We start from the raw sequence: 16841 nt of genomic DNA, 5'->3' as shown, positions 1-16841 counted from the left end.
CTTTAGTTACCCGACACTGATATTGACGTAATTGTCATGGAAACACAACCCCGCCTCTCCGCCTGCCGTACGCATTCATACGTAAGTCCGAGAAAGTGACCACTGATGAGCTAAAAAAAATGTTAACACGCCCCTTTTATGTTGATCGACAGATGCAATAACCAATCGACTAAGCGATGATTTAATGATCATTTTTACGATTACATTTAATTTAATTTTCAATTGGAAAAAAATCACGTGGCGCATGGACAAGAAAAGTAGAACTGCCACTATACAAAACAGCTATTTATGTCTATAACTATGAACAAATGCTAGAAATGAATCCGTTAATCTGTTAATACGTACAGCCCCTTATTTTGGTGTATGGATGTTTTGCAAGCTCTGTCAGTCAGTCAATCAGTCAATCAATCAATCAAATTTTATTTCTTTAGCATATTTTACAAAAAAATTGTCAAAAATGGTTATACAGGAAAAATCTGCATGCCCGGCTTACTGCTGCGATGTTCTTGGAGAGGGATAGCCTGTTGTCTACAAAGACATGACTACTCATCAAGTGGTAGCCTCATTAAAATTCAAACTGATGCTAATAGACTTTAAAGATGCACAATAAGCTATTTCTTAAATTCAGTGAATAAGAAAGGATGTCTGATAGCGAGGGCTGTACATCAACCTGCAGGTAATATGTTAACACAGGTCAGATCTTCCAGTTAGTAGTCTGCAAATTGTTGTCAGCGCAGGCCAAGAGGAAAGGGTGTTTCGAAGAAGTACTAATTTAAAAGTTCAATGTTAATTCATCCATTCCCATCCGTTTTTGTATTTAAATCTAAGTAAATTGTGTTTCCAATTTACACATTTACTTCAAGTCACAAAACAGAGCTTTGTGAAACACTGAGCCAATGAGGAGCTTTCCATTATAAGGTGTGGCCACAGAGGATGCTGATACCAAACTGCCATTATCAGCAAACACCTGAGACACGATGGGCTTCTCTGAGTGGATGTTCTGGATCCTGATTACCTGTGGAATATAGATTCAAAATAATCTATATAATCTGCTGTTCACCGTTAATGGGGCAACATTTACAAATTTCTAAAGAAATATCTGAGGATTTACATCAAATTGTGGATTTGACATCAGAAACATTTTTAAGAACATTCATACCAGGAAAATACATAACATTTGTATTTGTCAAATCTGGTATTATGTTTGGGCATATCTGGAAATGTAATGATCAAGGACATACCAAAAATACTACTTTCCACTTAATACTACTTTGTCTTACTAACTACATTAATTTTTAAGTGAGTACAATACAATTTCTTCTTAGGATTGCAGAAAGTAGAATAGGTAGGTGTCAATATATTAAAATGAAAGTACACCAGGCACTGAAATGAGCACAGTCAGAAACTAAAACATTAGTTCTGTAAGACATCTGCAGTAGTTGTAGGCTTATAGGCTGTACGGAATATATTTTGAAACATATAAACAGATGATATAAACATATCCAAAAACTACTTTTGCAAGTACAAAGCTAAAACATACAAAGAGATATGTACAAATTTGTTTTTGTTCACACATGCACCCACATTGAAGAATGGTCATATTCACAGACTAAGTGGCTGTCACTAACCTCAGATCCAGGTGGGTCCTCAGGATTATACATTATAAATTTTGCACCATTTGGGTGACATCCCATCAACAAGTCACCTGTGTCACCATCCACCTCTATGTTGTCACACAGTGACCCCACAGGCACTGACTAAATATATATGATATGAAGAATATATTCAATTAACAAAATTGCAACATGCAATGGTTTACACAATGGTGTATGCATCACACAAGGATGGAAACTGGAATATTATAATAATATACAATATTAGACAATATTAGATAATGTTCACCGACACATCAAATATTAATATCAATAAAAAATCACAGATTGCAAGCACACATTATATCCAGGCTTAAATAGCTATCTCATAAGGCTTCACCCTCACAACACAGTGGCATCAGTACTTTGTGTATTACATCCACATTTAGTTTACTCAGCTCATAACTTAAGGCTATTGTGCTGGTTTGTATGATCCTCACAATTTTCATACTGTTAATTTTGGTTCTTTGTACCACAATAAACAGTAAGGGGAAAAACCTTTACAATGAATGCTTTTTAAAATTTTGTTACCTTTACAAGGTGTAAGGCCTTGTTTTCTTGTATCTCCATGACTTTAATGGCGTGGTCTAAAACATCGGACACATATACATATCTGAAACAAAGGGAAAGAAAAGAGTATCCTCTTTCTCCTTTAATGGCGCTTTTCTCATTTCACTTGCAGCTTGTAGAATTTAAAGCAGTATTTCAACTGGATGTACAATAAACACAAATGACAGAAAAGACAACAATCTAAATTCAAACTGACTTGTTATCAGGGGAGATGTTTATGCCGTTGGCTGAGTAGAAAATATCTGCCACCACCTTGACTTCCTTGGGGCTGTAATAAATCACAGTACACCAGGGCTGTAGCAAAAGAATCTCCAGCTGTCTCAGCAGCGGGTTGGCAAAGAAATGGTCGTTTGTGGCATAGAAGGTCTCTAGGCCGACAGCCACAATGTCGTTCACACTGTGAGAGACCAAACAGGGGACACCATTATCGGGAGAAGCCAAAAACAGATAAAGAAAACCAAATTATTAACAGGCAGCAACACAAGTAATTTCACCAGTTCTGCGAATCTATATGGCAGTTGCATTTATTCTTCAAACTGTGGGTAAGTACCATCGTAAAACTGACTGCGGAAAGAAGCATGTGTGCATCAAAGTTAGGGACTATTCAGTCTTGTTCCAGTCATGTGAATGCACCAATATTTTGCTTATTTTTGCAGCAATGTAGCAAATGGAGAATACAGTATACCTAAAATGCATTATACAGTTCCAAAACATATAGTGATATCCTCCTTTGAGCAGACAGTTCATTTTTGTCCCCTGTAGGAGACACAAGTCTCTGGTCATAATCACAAGAATGATATGTTTTACTATGCTAAAACCTACACTACAAGGGGCATACAATAAAAATAAATAATATTGTTGAAAATATTTTCTATGATCCAAGACACCTGCACTACCTCAAAAATGTAAATACTTAAAATGTTTTGCATATAACTATTTGCTATACAAATAAATGAACACAAGTGTCACACCAGATCTGTCTCATCTTAATCTCCAATCAATCGCAACAGTATTTAAGGGCGTGTTGCCGGATCATATTTCTACTTCGTGAAATTTTAGCATATCGGTTTTTAAATAGCAGAGTGGTGACCTGCCATTTGTGTGGGGTGATCACCCGCACATGACGTCCATTTTTGATTATTGCCCTGGGTGGCAGTCCTAGACAGGTTTAACTCTTTTATTTATAGTGGTTTATTTATCATCTGTCCCCATTGGTCAATCAGATGTACCTGTGCAGAAGTTCATGACGGATTGTTTTCAGGTGCATAATGGAATTTTCCTCTTGAACAAATTGGAATATCTCAACCTGGCTTTTTCCCTCAGGGTGATTGACAACGAACAAGTACACGGATTGATCTGGAAATGGATCAGAGGGTGTTGCAGGGGGCACACAGACCCCCCACCAACAAACACATATAGGTTATTTTCTTTGAATGCCTTACGTTCAATGCAAGTAAATATCAAAGCTTGTCATCGTGTTGAAATGGTTACCTATTAAAGCATGCAATGCCATGCGACCTTTGATTTGTGCAATGAGAGAATGTCAACAAGGGTTTGTTCTGAAAATATTTTGTAAGCCCGGTTTGAAATCTTATATGAAGGACAAAAAAAAAACTTTGCTTGAGATTACAAGATTTTATGGTTGAGTGATATCTAGGTTTTTAAACTGATATACCCTTCTTGAAAAGTACTGGGACACAGTACATTGGGTTCATAATATACATTCATAAATAACTAATCAGTGGCTGTGTGTACTTACAATTATTTGTATAGTGTTTTGGCAACAAGATTGCATTAACTGCGCTCTATATTAGCCATATGTAATCCCAATACTCAGTTTATTATTACTTACACTGTATAAAATTAATTTGACACAGACCATCAGGCCAGGGATCTCAAACTCAAACTCAAGGTCTGTGGTGTCTGCTGGTTTTTAATGTGTCCCAGCACTTCCTGTGTGCTTAATTTAAGATATTGTTTGGCGAAAGAGTCTGCACATCTTGTTTTCAAGACCTTAATTGGCTGCTGATTGAAAGGAAATCATAAAAAACCAGCAGAGACTCAGCCCTCCAGAACTGGAGTTTGGTACCCCTGTATTAGGCCACGGCTGCCTTCATCATCATCATCATCATCATACCCTTTATTTAATTATCTGAGGTACAATTAAATAAAGGTTATGATGATGATGATGATGATGATGATGAAGGCAGCCGTGGCCTTAAGACAGTGTTTCTCAAACTCGGTCCTGGGGGACCTTTGTGTATGCTGGTTTTTGTTCCAACCACAAGTGCAATCCCTGAATTTTAACAAGAATCAAATTTTTTAATTATACTTTTCATGTTTTAAAGGGGCAATTCATCCAAAAATGAAATTGAGGTATGTTTCCACTTACTGAGATTTCTATCTATCATTCCAAATACGTAGTTTTGCTGAGATTTAACAAGTTTTCTAGATTGCTGAGTGATGTGATACAACCAACCTTAATTTACATTTGAAAAACTCACGTCTCTTTCCAAATGTACTCACAAACATCTGGAGCTTGTGCCTGGTTTCATAGAAAAACTACTGTCTACAAAGTATTTAAAATGTATATTCACGCAAAGTCTGAGCCATAGCACACCAATATTCTGGGGCTCAGTGTCAGTATTGTTTGAAAACATCTGGATGGATAGATTGGTACTCTGGGTAAGTGGAATCTCTCTCTCTCTCTCTCTCTCTCCTCTCTCTCTCTCTCCTGAAGTTACCCTTCTCATCAGTGTAAATGCTGATTCCATGTGGATTAAAGGAGCCAATATCAAAGCCCCTTCCAATGCGCAGCTCCACGGGTTTCAGCTTCTCGGCCTCCAGGTCCAGCATAAAGATCTTCCCAGGACCATCAGAAAAGGACGGCATGCCTGGGTACACCAAGCCCTAACACATAAAGCGGTCAATTTAAATGTAGCATTTAAAAGCAGGAAATTTATAATACACAAACTCCACTGACTGATTGGGTACCTGTGCCTCTACCAGCTGAATAAGCTGTGCATATAGCATAAACCGGCTCCCTAACCACAGTAGGTAAAGATGTGATGGCTGGCTGTGCACAGTTAGGAGGAGGGTGGAAAAAGCGTGGTAAAAGCGCCGTTTACAGCGCATGAGTGAGCATGCCGGTCCCGTGCCGTCCACAGGGATATGGGACAGATACAGTCGGTAGGGATACAGCAGTGTTCCCTACGTATGAATGGGTCTCCTCTGCTCCTGGTATGTGTGTGCGCAGCTTGTATTCGCGGTGTGAAAAGATGCCAAAAAAATAAATAAAGGTGAAGGGTGCATCCTCTTGATTTGAGGAAGGATGTTGCAGTAATGGGATAGGTCACTGTGGTGCAGCATTAAAAATTAGTGGAGAAAGGTGGGGGATAAAATGTACAGAATGGTAAAACGGGGGTTGGGAGACACCCCCTGTTGTTTAAATATGTTCAAGACATATTCCTTTGTTTGCATCCTTTGTTCCTTCGTGGTCCCCTCTCTCAGAAGGGGCCGAATGACTGACATGACAAGAAAAGCTTTAATTGTGCTGAATGCTTTCTTTGCAGAAACAATTTAGCCAATACATGACTGAATGCACCACACAAGGCTTTGCTTGCAGCAAGCTATCAAAAATGTGACAAAAATGTTGGTTCAAAGCTTAATGATAATATTTAAATAATCACAAAGGCTTGATTTCTTATAGCATATTTAAAATATCACTCATACGGTAGATTTGCTACAATGTCCTATATTAAAGCCATGTTTAATGAAGCAAAATTTGAGTGTGTATGTTCTGTTGGTTTCAACATCACTCCAGAATGATGCTGCCTCAAAATGATACTGGAATGCATGAGGATGTCTTTCCTCTGTTGGTGATTCAACTCTCCTCCCCTTTAATGTTTCCTTATCATGTGTTCAAATTATGTAAATTAAGCACATAAGTAATGAAACAAGAAAAACTTCTAAATCTTCGATTTTAATGCATCCTGGTTGCAGTTGTGTACTGGGTTTCTACTTAGTCTTAAGGAAACAATGCCTCCTCCTGTTACACTACTTGATCACTTCCAACAGCAATCTTATTTTCCCAAGTGTACCATCTAGGTACCAGAAAGGACCTATCTCATTTAGCTTTAGCCGTAACGCAGAAGTTTGAGTAGCTACAGGGTTGTATGGTTTCCCTAGCATAGACCAACAATGATTCAGATTTTCATTTTTTACATAGATTTTTAACTTTTAAATTGGCATTAAAAACAAAATACATTTGTACTTTTTCAAAATATACCCAATGAATATTGGGGTTTTTAAAAAGATGAACCAAAAGCAATGAGGCTACACACTGTAAGCCTGCCAAATAACACTTAGGCCTAAACCATAAACTTACTGTGCTAATAATGGCCAGCCCATTTGGAAGTATGGTGATATCTTCTGATCCATATTCTGTTTGAACAATAAAAGGAAATGTTGTGATTATCTGCAAAGTGGATCTCCAGACAAGGATGATAGCTCTGATGGAATTACAAGCAAGCAAGAGAGAGAGTTTGTTAGATATAATTTCTAGCTAGCCAGTGTGACAGAGAAATAGATCGCTAGCTACCTAGCAAGTGAGAGATACACAATATGACTACAAATATCTGGATACCCCTTGGTCTGTGGCTGTTTTTCATGGTTTGGGCTAGGCTCCTTATTCCAGTGAAGGCAAAAACAATCACATTCTAGATTATTTTGTGCTTCCCTGACTGTTTGGGGAAGGCCCTTTCCTGTTTCAATATGACAATGCCCCTGGGCACACAGCGAGGTCCACATAGAAATGGTTTTGTCGAGAATGGTGTGGAATAACTTGACTGGCCTGCACAGAGACCTGACCTCAACCCCATCCAACACCTTTGGGACCATTTGGAAAACCAACTACGAACCTGACTTCACCAATGCTCTTCTGGGTGAATGGAAGCAAATCCCTGCAGAAATGCTGCAACATCTAATATAAAGCCTTCCCAGAAGAGTTGAGGTTTTTATAGCAGCAAAGGGTGGGCCAACTCCATATTAATGCCCATAATTTTGAATGAGATGTTGGACGTCAGGTGTCCACATACTTTCGGCGATGTAGTGTATATCTCATAAAAAACACGTTTTCAACGTACAAAAATGCCAAGTTACTCAAAAGTATTGATATCAAAATGACGCCAAGTTACGGTACTACAAACAATATAGGCTATCTTGCCTCACCGAAATTTAATAACATGTATTCCAAAGCAATGCTACCCAATATTTCCTCAATTCTTTCAAGTCACTTGGCCCTGTGTGTATATAAGCGTGCAGTACATGGACAGGCCAAACATATGTGTGGATGGCTTTCTCACAGTCATGATTGATTGAATAGGCATCTATATGTCCAATTTGTATTGGTATGTATGTATTTTGGTGGTCAGCCTTTCTGTTGCGTGAATGATTGTATGTTTCTTGGTATAAATGTCTGTTCGTAAATGTGAATATAACATGCTGCGAGGGAAATGTCCCCATGGGGATAAAGAAGTTCTCTATGTATGTATGTACAATATGTATTTTACATGTATTTATTGTACGTTGCAAATATACAATCACTTGTACATTTAGTCAAATTCAGTTCAGAAGCAAGTATAAACATATGTTTTCTGGAGAAATATGCTTCCTGTAGTGACTGACCAGCAGTTTTCTACATGAATTTCAATGTGTTCCATGAGGCAATACGAAATATTTGACACTTTGATCTGACACAACGTTTGCATGACATTGTAATATGGTAAGATTACAAAACACAGGGCCAAGTGACTTGAAAGAATTGAGGAAATATTGGGTAGCATTGCTTTGGAATACATGTTATTAAATTTCGGTGAGGCAAGATAGCCTATATTGTTTGTAGTACCGTAACTTGGCGTCATTTTGATATCAATACTTTTGAGTAACTTGGCATTTTTGTACGTTGAAAACGTGTTTTTAATGAGATATCATTTCTTTTTGCAAAGCGTTTTATTACGAGAGTGAGAAATGCGAAGTGACCCTGTACGTTTAGCTGTTTCGGTTTGCTATATATGTAAAACGGTGGCTGTGACAAATAGTGCGGTGGAGTAATTGTAAACGCATCAGAAAAGGTGAAATATGGCCAGTGTAGCTATGTAGGCTACTCACGGATTTGACGGGCATCCAACGAGCCTTGATTGACAAAAGAATCAGCAAGCCCGTAGAATTAGAGCTCCCTAGGTCGCAACGTGTGTACCCTTCTGTCCTGCTCCGTTGTCTGTTATTTCGTGAAGATGCACTTTTAGTGTTTGTAAGGTTTATAAGGCATTTTGATAGGCTTATCTGCAGGTAGGAATCCTCTTTGCTGTTTTGTTAAGCTAGAACCGGAAAAGTTGATAGTGGAGAATAGGAGCAGACGCATATGTCCCAGCAGGCTTTGCATATGAGAAAATAACAAGTGTGAGATAAATTAGGCGAAATGATGAAATTGCGTAGTTGAAACAATATGGTTTTTAGCAGAATGGGCATGTAGGTGAAGGTTGACATGATCACAGACTATAGTGCGAAGTAAATGAAGTGACCATGAGCGAGCTTAGTTTCCTTATCAAACGGTATATAACAGTCTGTATTTAACAATAGCTGTTAAAGTGGAGGGTTAAATAACGTGTGCAATCTATTGCACGAATGTCTTATACTTATGAGTGAATCATGATTTTAAATGTAATGTTTTAATGCGGAGTTGCAGAACGTACATACGTAGTAATTGTTTGTAGCCTATGTGGCTAGATATAGAACAGGGCGAGGTAACATGAATGTAGAAACGTGGCGTTTGCTGATATGAAGGTTTTGTACGGTAGCCAAGTGAAGAAATATAGTTAGTAGAAATGGCACAGCGGTGAACTGGTGTAACTTTTTAATAAAAGGAATACATTTGCGTCATGAAATGCATATGGGTGGCCGTGAGTGAGTTTTGGTAAAGCAAATATAAGCGTAAGAAAATGTTAGTGTAAAAGAGGAAATGATCTGCCTGAGGGCGAGTCGGGATTCAAGCCTTAAACCGGAGGTTTACCAGTCTGTGACTTCGTTAGTGCAGCACCATGCCATAGCTATGCAATGCGTGAAATATCATTAGCAAACCTGCCGGTGGTTTTAAAGAAGAACACAGGCCAGTAAGCACAGAAGAGCTCCCGTTGAATCCATATGGCTTAGCAATATTGTAGCCGGTTAATAACTGAACGGTGAACGGCGGGTAGATATGGTGCAAATGAATAATTGATAAGTAGTAGACAATTATTAGTGAGGGTCGAAGCAGGTTAAAGAAACGTGTTCCTAGCTGGGCTTGATCCTACGAGCCCGTGTTCCCAAGACTGTAACTTTGCCCACTAGGCCACAGGTGGACTGACTGTTTAGATTACGGAGTTGCAGAACATACATACGTAGTAATTGTTTGTAGCCTATGTGGCTAGATAGAGAACAGGGCGAGGTAACATGAATGTAGAAACGTGGCGTTTGCTGATATGAAGGTTTTGTACGGTAGCCAAGTGAAGAAATATAGTTTGTAGAAATGGCACAGCGGTGAACTGGTGTAACTTTTTAATAAAAGGAATACATTTGCCGTCATGAAATGCATAATGGTGGCCGTGAGTGAGTTTTGGTAAAGCAAATATAACCGTAAGAAAACGTTAGTGTAAAAGAGGAAATGATCTGCCTGAAGGCGAGTCGGGATTCAAGCCTTAAACCGGAGGTTTACCAGTCTGTGACTTCGTCAGTGCAGCACCATGCCATAGCTATGCAATGCGTGAAATATCATTAGCAAACCTGCCGGTGGTTTTAAAGAAGAACACAGGCCAGTAAGCACAGAAGAGCTCCTGTTGAATCCATATGGCTTAGCAATATTGTAGCCGGTTAATAACTGAACGTGCAGACGGTAAGTCATAATGCATATGGCTTAGCAATATTGTAGCCGGTTAATAACTGAACGGTGAACGGCGGGTAGATATGGTGCAAAAGCAGTAATTGATAAGTAGTAGACAATAATTAGTGAGGGTCGAAGCAGGTTAAAGAAACACATTCCTAGCTGGGCTTGAACCTATGACTCTGTGTTCTCAAGACTGTAACCTCGCCCACTAGGCCACAGGCCTAGTTTAAACTGGAAATGTTTCAGAGTAAAAAGGTATGGGTATTTTGCGTGTGTATGCGCGTTTTTGATTGGGTCGTGTAGGTGAAGATTTGGCTGGTGTCAGTGAAATGTCCAATGGGGAGACATGTTGTTAGTGGGATAGGCGGCAGGAAAAATAAGAATGAGAAGAAGAAGAAGAAGGAGAAAACGCAAAATCCCCTTAGTTCGGGGCTTTATTGTGTGGACATGTGAAGTTGTTTATAAATTCTGTTTGTTGAAATGGGGTCAGAATGTACAGAATTTAATGTTTTTAAGGGCTGAGTGTCTGTGGCTGTTGTGCTTATTTCTGTGGGGAACCCTGAAAAGTGCCAAACTCTCGGTGCTGTATAGGTATGGGGCATGCCCCCGCCAAGGCGTAACTTGGCGGGATGGCATACCTGCCATCCCAATAGAGAAATGAATAGATTAGAAAATAAATAAATACATTAAATAAATGCAGAAATACCCATTTATGTCAGATTGTATTTATTATTTATCTCTGTGTATATTCATTTATTTTTTTTTACATTTTTCTTGCATTTATATATGTATTTATGTATTTGTTCATTTTTTCAGTAATTTACTTGTTTATTTTTATACCAGTATAAGTGCTTCAGCCACCCATTTCAATGCAAGTCAATGGTAACAATAGTCACAATACGAAGTCAATAATTTTTCCCCACAAGAAAACATAGACGCAATGGCTGTTTTCTTCTTCGTCTGATGTCCCACTTGTGCCTATTTGTTAAGGTATTGTGTACCTTGGACAAGATTGTAATATTTTGTGGATTATCGTTAGTTATTACAGCTCAGAAATAGATATACTGCTATTCTTCTCAGTTCAATACTTTGTCTTTAAATATTCATGCTTTTTCAGCTGGAGAAGTATCTATAATAAGTGAAATGCAAGGGTCCTCATTTCACACATGGCAAGCTTGTCAATGACTTCTAGAATTGTCATGTGCTGGCATGCATATTCTGATTATGAAAGTTATGAGGATAGGATCCTATAATGTAGTTACATTTTCATGAGAAGTAAAATCAAAATGAGAGAAAACACAACCATTTAAATGCCCATAAGTTAATACGCCAATGCATGATTTATAACGGTCTCTTCACATTTACATAAGATAAAAAATACGCTCACATACAAATAGCTGATTCCATCTTTAACCTTCCCTTTGCATTGCGCTGAGATCAACCATGTGACCTTATATATATATATATATATATATATATATATATATATATATATATATATATAGCTATATATATACACACACACAGTACTGTGCAAAAGTCTTAGGCACCTGTAAAAAAAATGCTGTACAGCTAAGATGCTTTCAAAAATAATGAAATGAAAGGTTATAAATATCGAAAAAATAATATAAAGAGCAGTTAATAGTTAAAAACTAAATAAAATCAATGTTTGGTGTGACCACCCTTCGCCTTTAATTATCTTAGGTACACTGTCCCGCAGTTTTATAAGAAAATCGGCTGGTAGGTTGTTCCAAGCATTTTGGAGAACTTGCCACAGTTCTTCTGCACATTTAGGCTGTTTCGCTTGCTTCTGGCTCTCCAGGTAATCCCAGAGACCCTTGATCAAGTTTTTATCTGAAAAGTAGTCTATTACTTAAAATATTACTTTATTTAACAAAATACAAAAATGTATCTGTAAAATTTCATTTTTTGGAAAATTCATGTTTGGAAATCTCAAATATAAAACCTGTGCGTGCAAAAACAACGTTGAGTGAGTCTACTTGCATGACCGAACTAGAGCACGTTGATTGGCCTAGCCAACAAACTGACGGGGTATACAGACTTAATAGAGTCCAACAGAAAGCGAAAATTCTCCTCTTCTGACGAAACTCCTGTGTATTGTTTTATTTAAAGAGATATGATTTAGGCCATATTTGAATTTGCACATGGCTATTTTATATTTTGTTTATTTCTATTGGACAAGCATTTACAATTTTATATTTTGGACATTTAGATTTTTACGTTCATCTTTCTCTTCTTATTTCAACATCAAATCAGATTATATGAAGTAACTCAGTACTTGACTAGTCTTTTCACGAGATACTTTCTTACTCTTACTCAAGTAATTATTTGGATAACTACTTTTACTTCTACTTGAGTCATTATTATTTTAAAGTAACAATACTTTTACTTGAGTACAGGTTTTGGCTACTCTACCAACCTCTGCTTAGGCCTACTTACCAAGACCTTTAAGAAGTTCACAGTTCGGCAGGTGATTTTGTCCAATTTCACGGTTGAATAACGCTCTTCTCCTGTAGAAGGAAAATGGACATTGGACAATGACAAGTCCTTTCAACATGTCCGGATTGACATTTCAGATATCTGTAATTCATTCATGACTAGTCAAGACGCTAATTTAAGATTTCAGTAGCCGCTATAGCAACTTGTTAGCAACTTACTTTTTAAAAGCACATAACAGCGTCGCAATTCACGGTTGATATATGAATGGGTGTCATTTATCTAGTACTAGAACAAATTGTGAAGGTCCTTATGGGAAAAATGCATTGGAAAACTGACGAGGGAACCCACGGCTCGAAAATGCCAATTCACTTCCCGGTTTTAGGACTACAAACTGCAACTCTCAATGCCTTGTCACAGAAAAATAAAACGTAAAAGCGTAACGTTAAGGCATGACAGAGTAGATCTACATCGACTTAATTACTGCACTTCAATTCTGACCTGTAGCGTTTAATACATTAGTATGACCTAATATACAACCAGCGAAACAAATATGAAAATAGTCAAAGGCAACGAAATCAACTGCTCAATCAATCCAACCTTCAATCTGATCGATGAACCAACATCATAGTTCTTCCTAGCTAACTGAAACACTGTTTGCTTTATCATTTGAATATATTCGCTACGACATGAAACAGATAACAAAATCGAACTATATTTATATATAAATTGATAGCATACAGGCTATAGTCTCGTCTAGCTGAGTAGCCTACCCAGTTAGATAATTTACTGTTTATAAATTTGGCAACGTGGGGAAGAGCGCATTTGTACCAAAAAATTAAACTCACTGCAATTCGATGATCCTATATCCAATGAATGCAGAGAGAACTGCCACAATAACACCGAACGCTATTAATCGACCCATTGCTCATACAACTTCCCACCCGTGAAAAGAGTATCTCAATAACAATATCTAACATTCCTGGGCGGTGACTAGGGTTGCCAGGTCTACATAAAATTGCAGACTTAAGGGCATTGAAAACCCCAAATCAGGTAGCACAGTGGTTTTCGTTCCAACAACAAATGCAATTCCAGAATTTATAACAAGTTGTATTTTTTTCTTAATTATGTGCTCTTCTTGCTCAGAAATAGCTAAGCATTCCATGAAGAATAAAATATTTTGCTACATGTTCAGCGGTCTATTGATTAATCTCAGTCTTTCAATTGGTCCAAAAATTTTGTTACCTCTTCTATGTAATTGTTTGCAATAAAGCACAAAAAGCACAACATGGTAACTTTATTGTTTATGGCTATTTTTGACATGATGTGGCTTAAGTGGGTTAATAATCTCTCAACATGAAAAGCACCTAATTAAAAACAATGAACATCTTGTTAAAATGCTGGTATTGCAATTGTGGTTGGAACGAAAACCAGCATACACAGGGGTACTCCAGGACTCAAGGAGGTTGGGAACCACTGAGGTAGCAGAATCAAATCCATACCACTGCTTTTAGTAGTCTAGGAAAACTGTCTTCTCCGCAAATCCATATTTAAATAGCCCAAAAAATAAATAAAGAAAAAACCGGGACAGGCGGCCTAATTTTATACCCGTGATTATTTCCGAAGGAAGTTGAACACCAGGGCCCTCAGTGCGCACAGCGCAAGCTGACCACTAGGCCCCTGGGTGCTTATAGCCTGAGCTAACCACTAGGGCCCCCCACACCTCTCAGCGCTTACAATGTGAGGGCCCCCGGGCCCCTTGGTGTTTAAAATGTGAGCTCACCACTAGGGCCCCCCAAACCCCTCAGTGCTTACAACGTGAGGGCCCCCAGACCCCTTGGTGTTTAAAACATGAGCTGACCACTACTGCCCCCCAGACCTCTCAGTGCTTACAATGTGAGGGCCCCCGGGCCCCTTGGTGTTTAAAATGTGAGCTCACCACTACTGACCCCCAGACCCCTCAGTGCTTACAATGTGAGGGCCCCCAGACCCCTTGGTGTTTAAAACATGAGCTGATCACTACTGCTCCCCACACCCCTCAGCGCTTACAATGTGAGGGCCCCCAGACCCCTTGGTGTTTAAAACGTATCTGACCACTAGGGCCCCTGGGCCCCTCAGCGCTTACAGTGTGAGGGCCACTGAGCCCCTCAGCGCTTGCTGGCTGCACTAGTTACCTGTTAGGGGCTGGTGACATCAGAGGGTGAAGTGAATAGTCAAATAACCTACTTTTATGATAAGATAATAGTCTTTGGTACATGTAAATGACATTTTTTGGTGATTGGTCTCCTTACTTTAATAATGACAGACATACACTCACCAGCCACTTAATTAGGTACAACTGCACCCATTAACGTAAATATCTAATCAGCCAATCACGCGCCGGCAACTCAATGCATTTAGGCAAATAGACATGGTCAAGATGATCTGCTGAAGTTCAAACCAGGCATCAGAACGGGGAAGAAAGGTGATTTAAGTGACTTTGAACATGGCATGGTTGTTGGTGCCAGACGGGCTGGTTTGAGTATTTCAGAAACTGCTGATCTACTGGGATTTTCACGCACAACCATCTCTAGGGTTTACAGAGAATGGTCCGAAAAAGAGAAAATATCCAGTGAGTGGAAGTTCTCTGGGCGAAAATGCCTTGTTGATGGCAGAGGTCAGAGGAGAATGGCCAGACTGATTCGAGCTGATAGAAAGGCAACAGTAACTCAAATAACCACTCGTTACAACCGAGGTATGCAGAAGAGCATCTCTGAATGCACACCACGTCAAACCTTGAAGCAGATGGGCTACAGCAGCAGAAGACCACACCGGGTGCCACTCCTGTCACCTAATGAAGTGACCGGTGAGTGTATATATACATACTTTTGGAAATTTCCCATTCAATTTCCGCCTATAATTCATGTGTGTTTAAGTGTATAAATTTTCAAAGATTGACGAAGGTATTGATGAAATCTTTGCTTTACTGTATGCAATAACTGTCTGTGAACATCCAGTCCAAATTTGGTGACATTCTGACCATTATTTCCAGAGATACATGTGATAAGGCGGACGCTGTCCCTTTTGAAGAAGCCTAAATTTTCACCATTTTTGGTTTTGGGGAGGATCCAAACATCAACCAAAAAAACTAATTTTGTAGTAAGATATTTTTATACAACCATCCATTTCGAAAACTAGACATATTAAAGTTATGAAAAAACATGGTTGTGCTTTCTACCTCGAGTAGGGGTATCTCAACTTTTAGGGGCCTTAGTTCCTCCCCTTTCCCTCAGCTCTCTCACAGTGGCGACTGGAGGTACTGGCACGGGGGCAGCGCGAGAGGTTACCATGTTTGTCACACGGTAGTTGTGCTCTAGTTTGCTGAGCGCATTGCTGAGGTAGACAACGACATTTTCAAAGGATGATCCGATGGATTGGCTGCCGATACATATAGGCTGATATCGATGCTGAAGTGTGGGAACGGTGATCTCTGATTTGGCTGATTCAAACAGCCGATACCATGACGCAAAAAAGGGACCAATTTCTCAGCATAAAAAATGAGAATTGCATAGATGCCGGAAGCACGGTGCTCAGGAGGCTTATAATGAGTTAAATTCCGGTCTTAATATTTAAAATAGTAAATAAAATGAGGCTACAGTTATGAACCAAATAAATAGATGCACAAGCAGCGGTATGGTGCACACACTGTGGGTCGCGAACCAAAGACACTTATTGGGTCGTGAAGTCGAGTGACCTCGTATTTACACCAAACATGGCATTCCTGTGGTGTAACGATGTGTGAGGTACCAAATCGAGTGGGATTATTTAAACAATTATTTAAATCTATTGATTTTGAATGCATTGTTAAGGGTGGTGGAGTCAAGTAAATTAAGTCCTCCTAATGCATATGTATTCATAATAACTGATTCTTTAACACAGAGAATTTTATTTTTCCATATGAAATTGAAAGGATATTGTCAACTGTTTTAGGTTTTTCAACTTTTTTGTTAGTAGCGTCCGGTCACTGAACGTAAAACAGGAAGTCCCTCCCTCTTAATCCCCTTGAAACCGCAGTATGAATTTACAAAATAAAAGTATTTCCTATCCCACACAACAATGTCATATATTTATGATCTCTTCACTATTATATAGATCAAAGGCCGCATAATTTAGTCAACACTTTGGTTACCAACAACTAATAGAGTTTCATGAGGCAGCTACAAAAACGACCTTAGCAAGGATTGCAACCTTATTTTGAACACAGA

General features: G+C 38.8%; 1 protein-coding gene across 2 annotated transcripts; it reads right to left on the bottom strand.

Annotated features, from left to right (window-relative positions):
- Positions 1-400: 400 nt before the first annotated feature.
- Positions 401-13653, bottom strand: LOC135260876 (serum paraoxonase/arylesterase 2-like). Of its 2 annotated transcripts, none has more exons than XM_064346558.1 (9): positions 13446-13653; positions 12601-12671; positions 6610-6665; positions 4967-5132; positions 3452-3578; positions 2419-2490; positions 2184-2265; positions 1629-1757; positions 401-1015 (listed from the first exon to the last, which is right to left on the bottom strand). In XM_064346558.1, the coding sequence occupies exons 1-9, from the start codon at positions 13520-13522 to the stop codon at positions 854-856; spliced, it is 942 nt and encodes a 313-aa protein (XP_064202628.1). In that variant the 5' UTR covers positions 13523-13653; the 3' UTR covers positions 401-853. The 2 variants fall into 2 exon arrangements, with proteins under 2 accessions (XP_064202628.1, XP_064202617.1); XM_064346547.1 differs by having other exon boundaries at positions 2419-2619; positions 13446-13649.
- Between the last annotated feature and the right edge of the window lie 3188 nt (positions 13654-16841).

This window comes from Anguilla rostrata, chromosome 1 (assembly GCF_018555375.3).
Source record: "Anguilla rostrata isolate EN2019 chromosome 1, ASM1855537v3, whole genome shotgun sequence".
In the NCBI taxonomy this organism is placed as follows: Eukaryota; Metazoa; Chordata; class Actinopteri; order Anguilliformes; family Anguillidae; genus Anguilla; species Anguilla rostrata.
Note: the sequence above shows the minus strand (reverse complement) of the source record. Positions and strands in the feature narration are given on the sequence as shown.

Excerpts from the sequence above, each read along its gene's own strand:
- LOC135260876 (XM_064346547.1), bottom strand. The coding sequence starts at position 13,522 with ATGGGTCGATTAATAGCGTTCGGTGTTATTGTGGCAGTTCTCTCTGCA. Across the intron at positions 5,133-6,609 it reads GGCTGGCCATTATTAGCACA|GGCTTGGTGTACCCAGGCAT; the intron begins GTAAGTTTATGG and ends TTTATGTGTTAG. Across the intron at positions 2,620-3,451 it reads CGTCATGAACTTCTGCACAG|TGTGAACGACATTGTGGCTG; the intron begins GTACATCTGATT and ends GGTCTCTCACAG.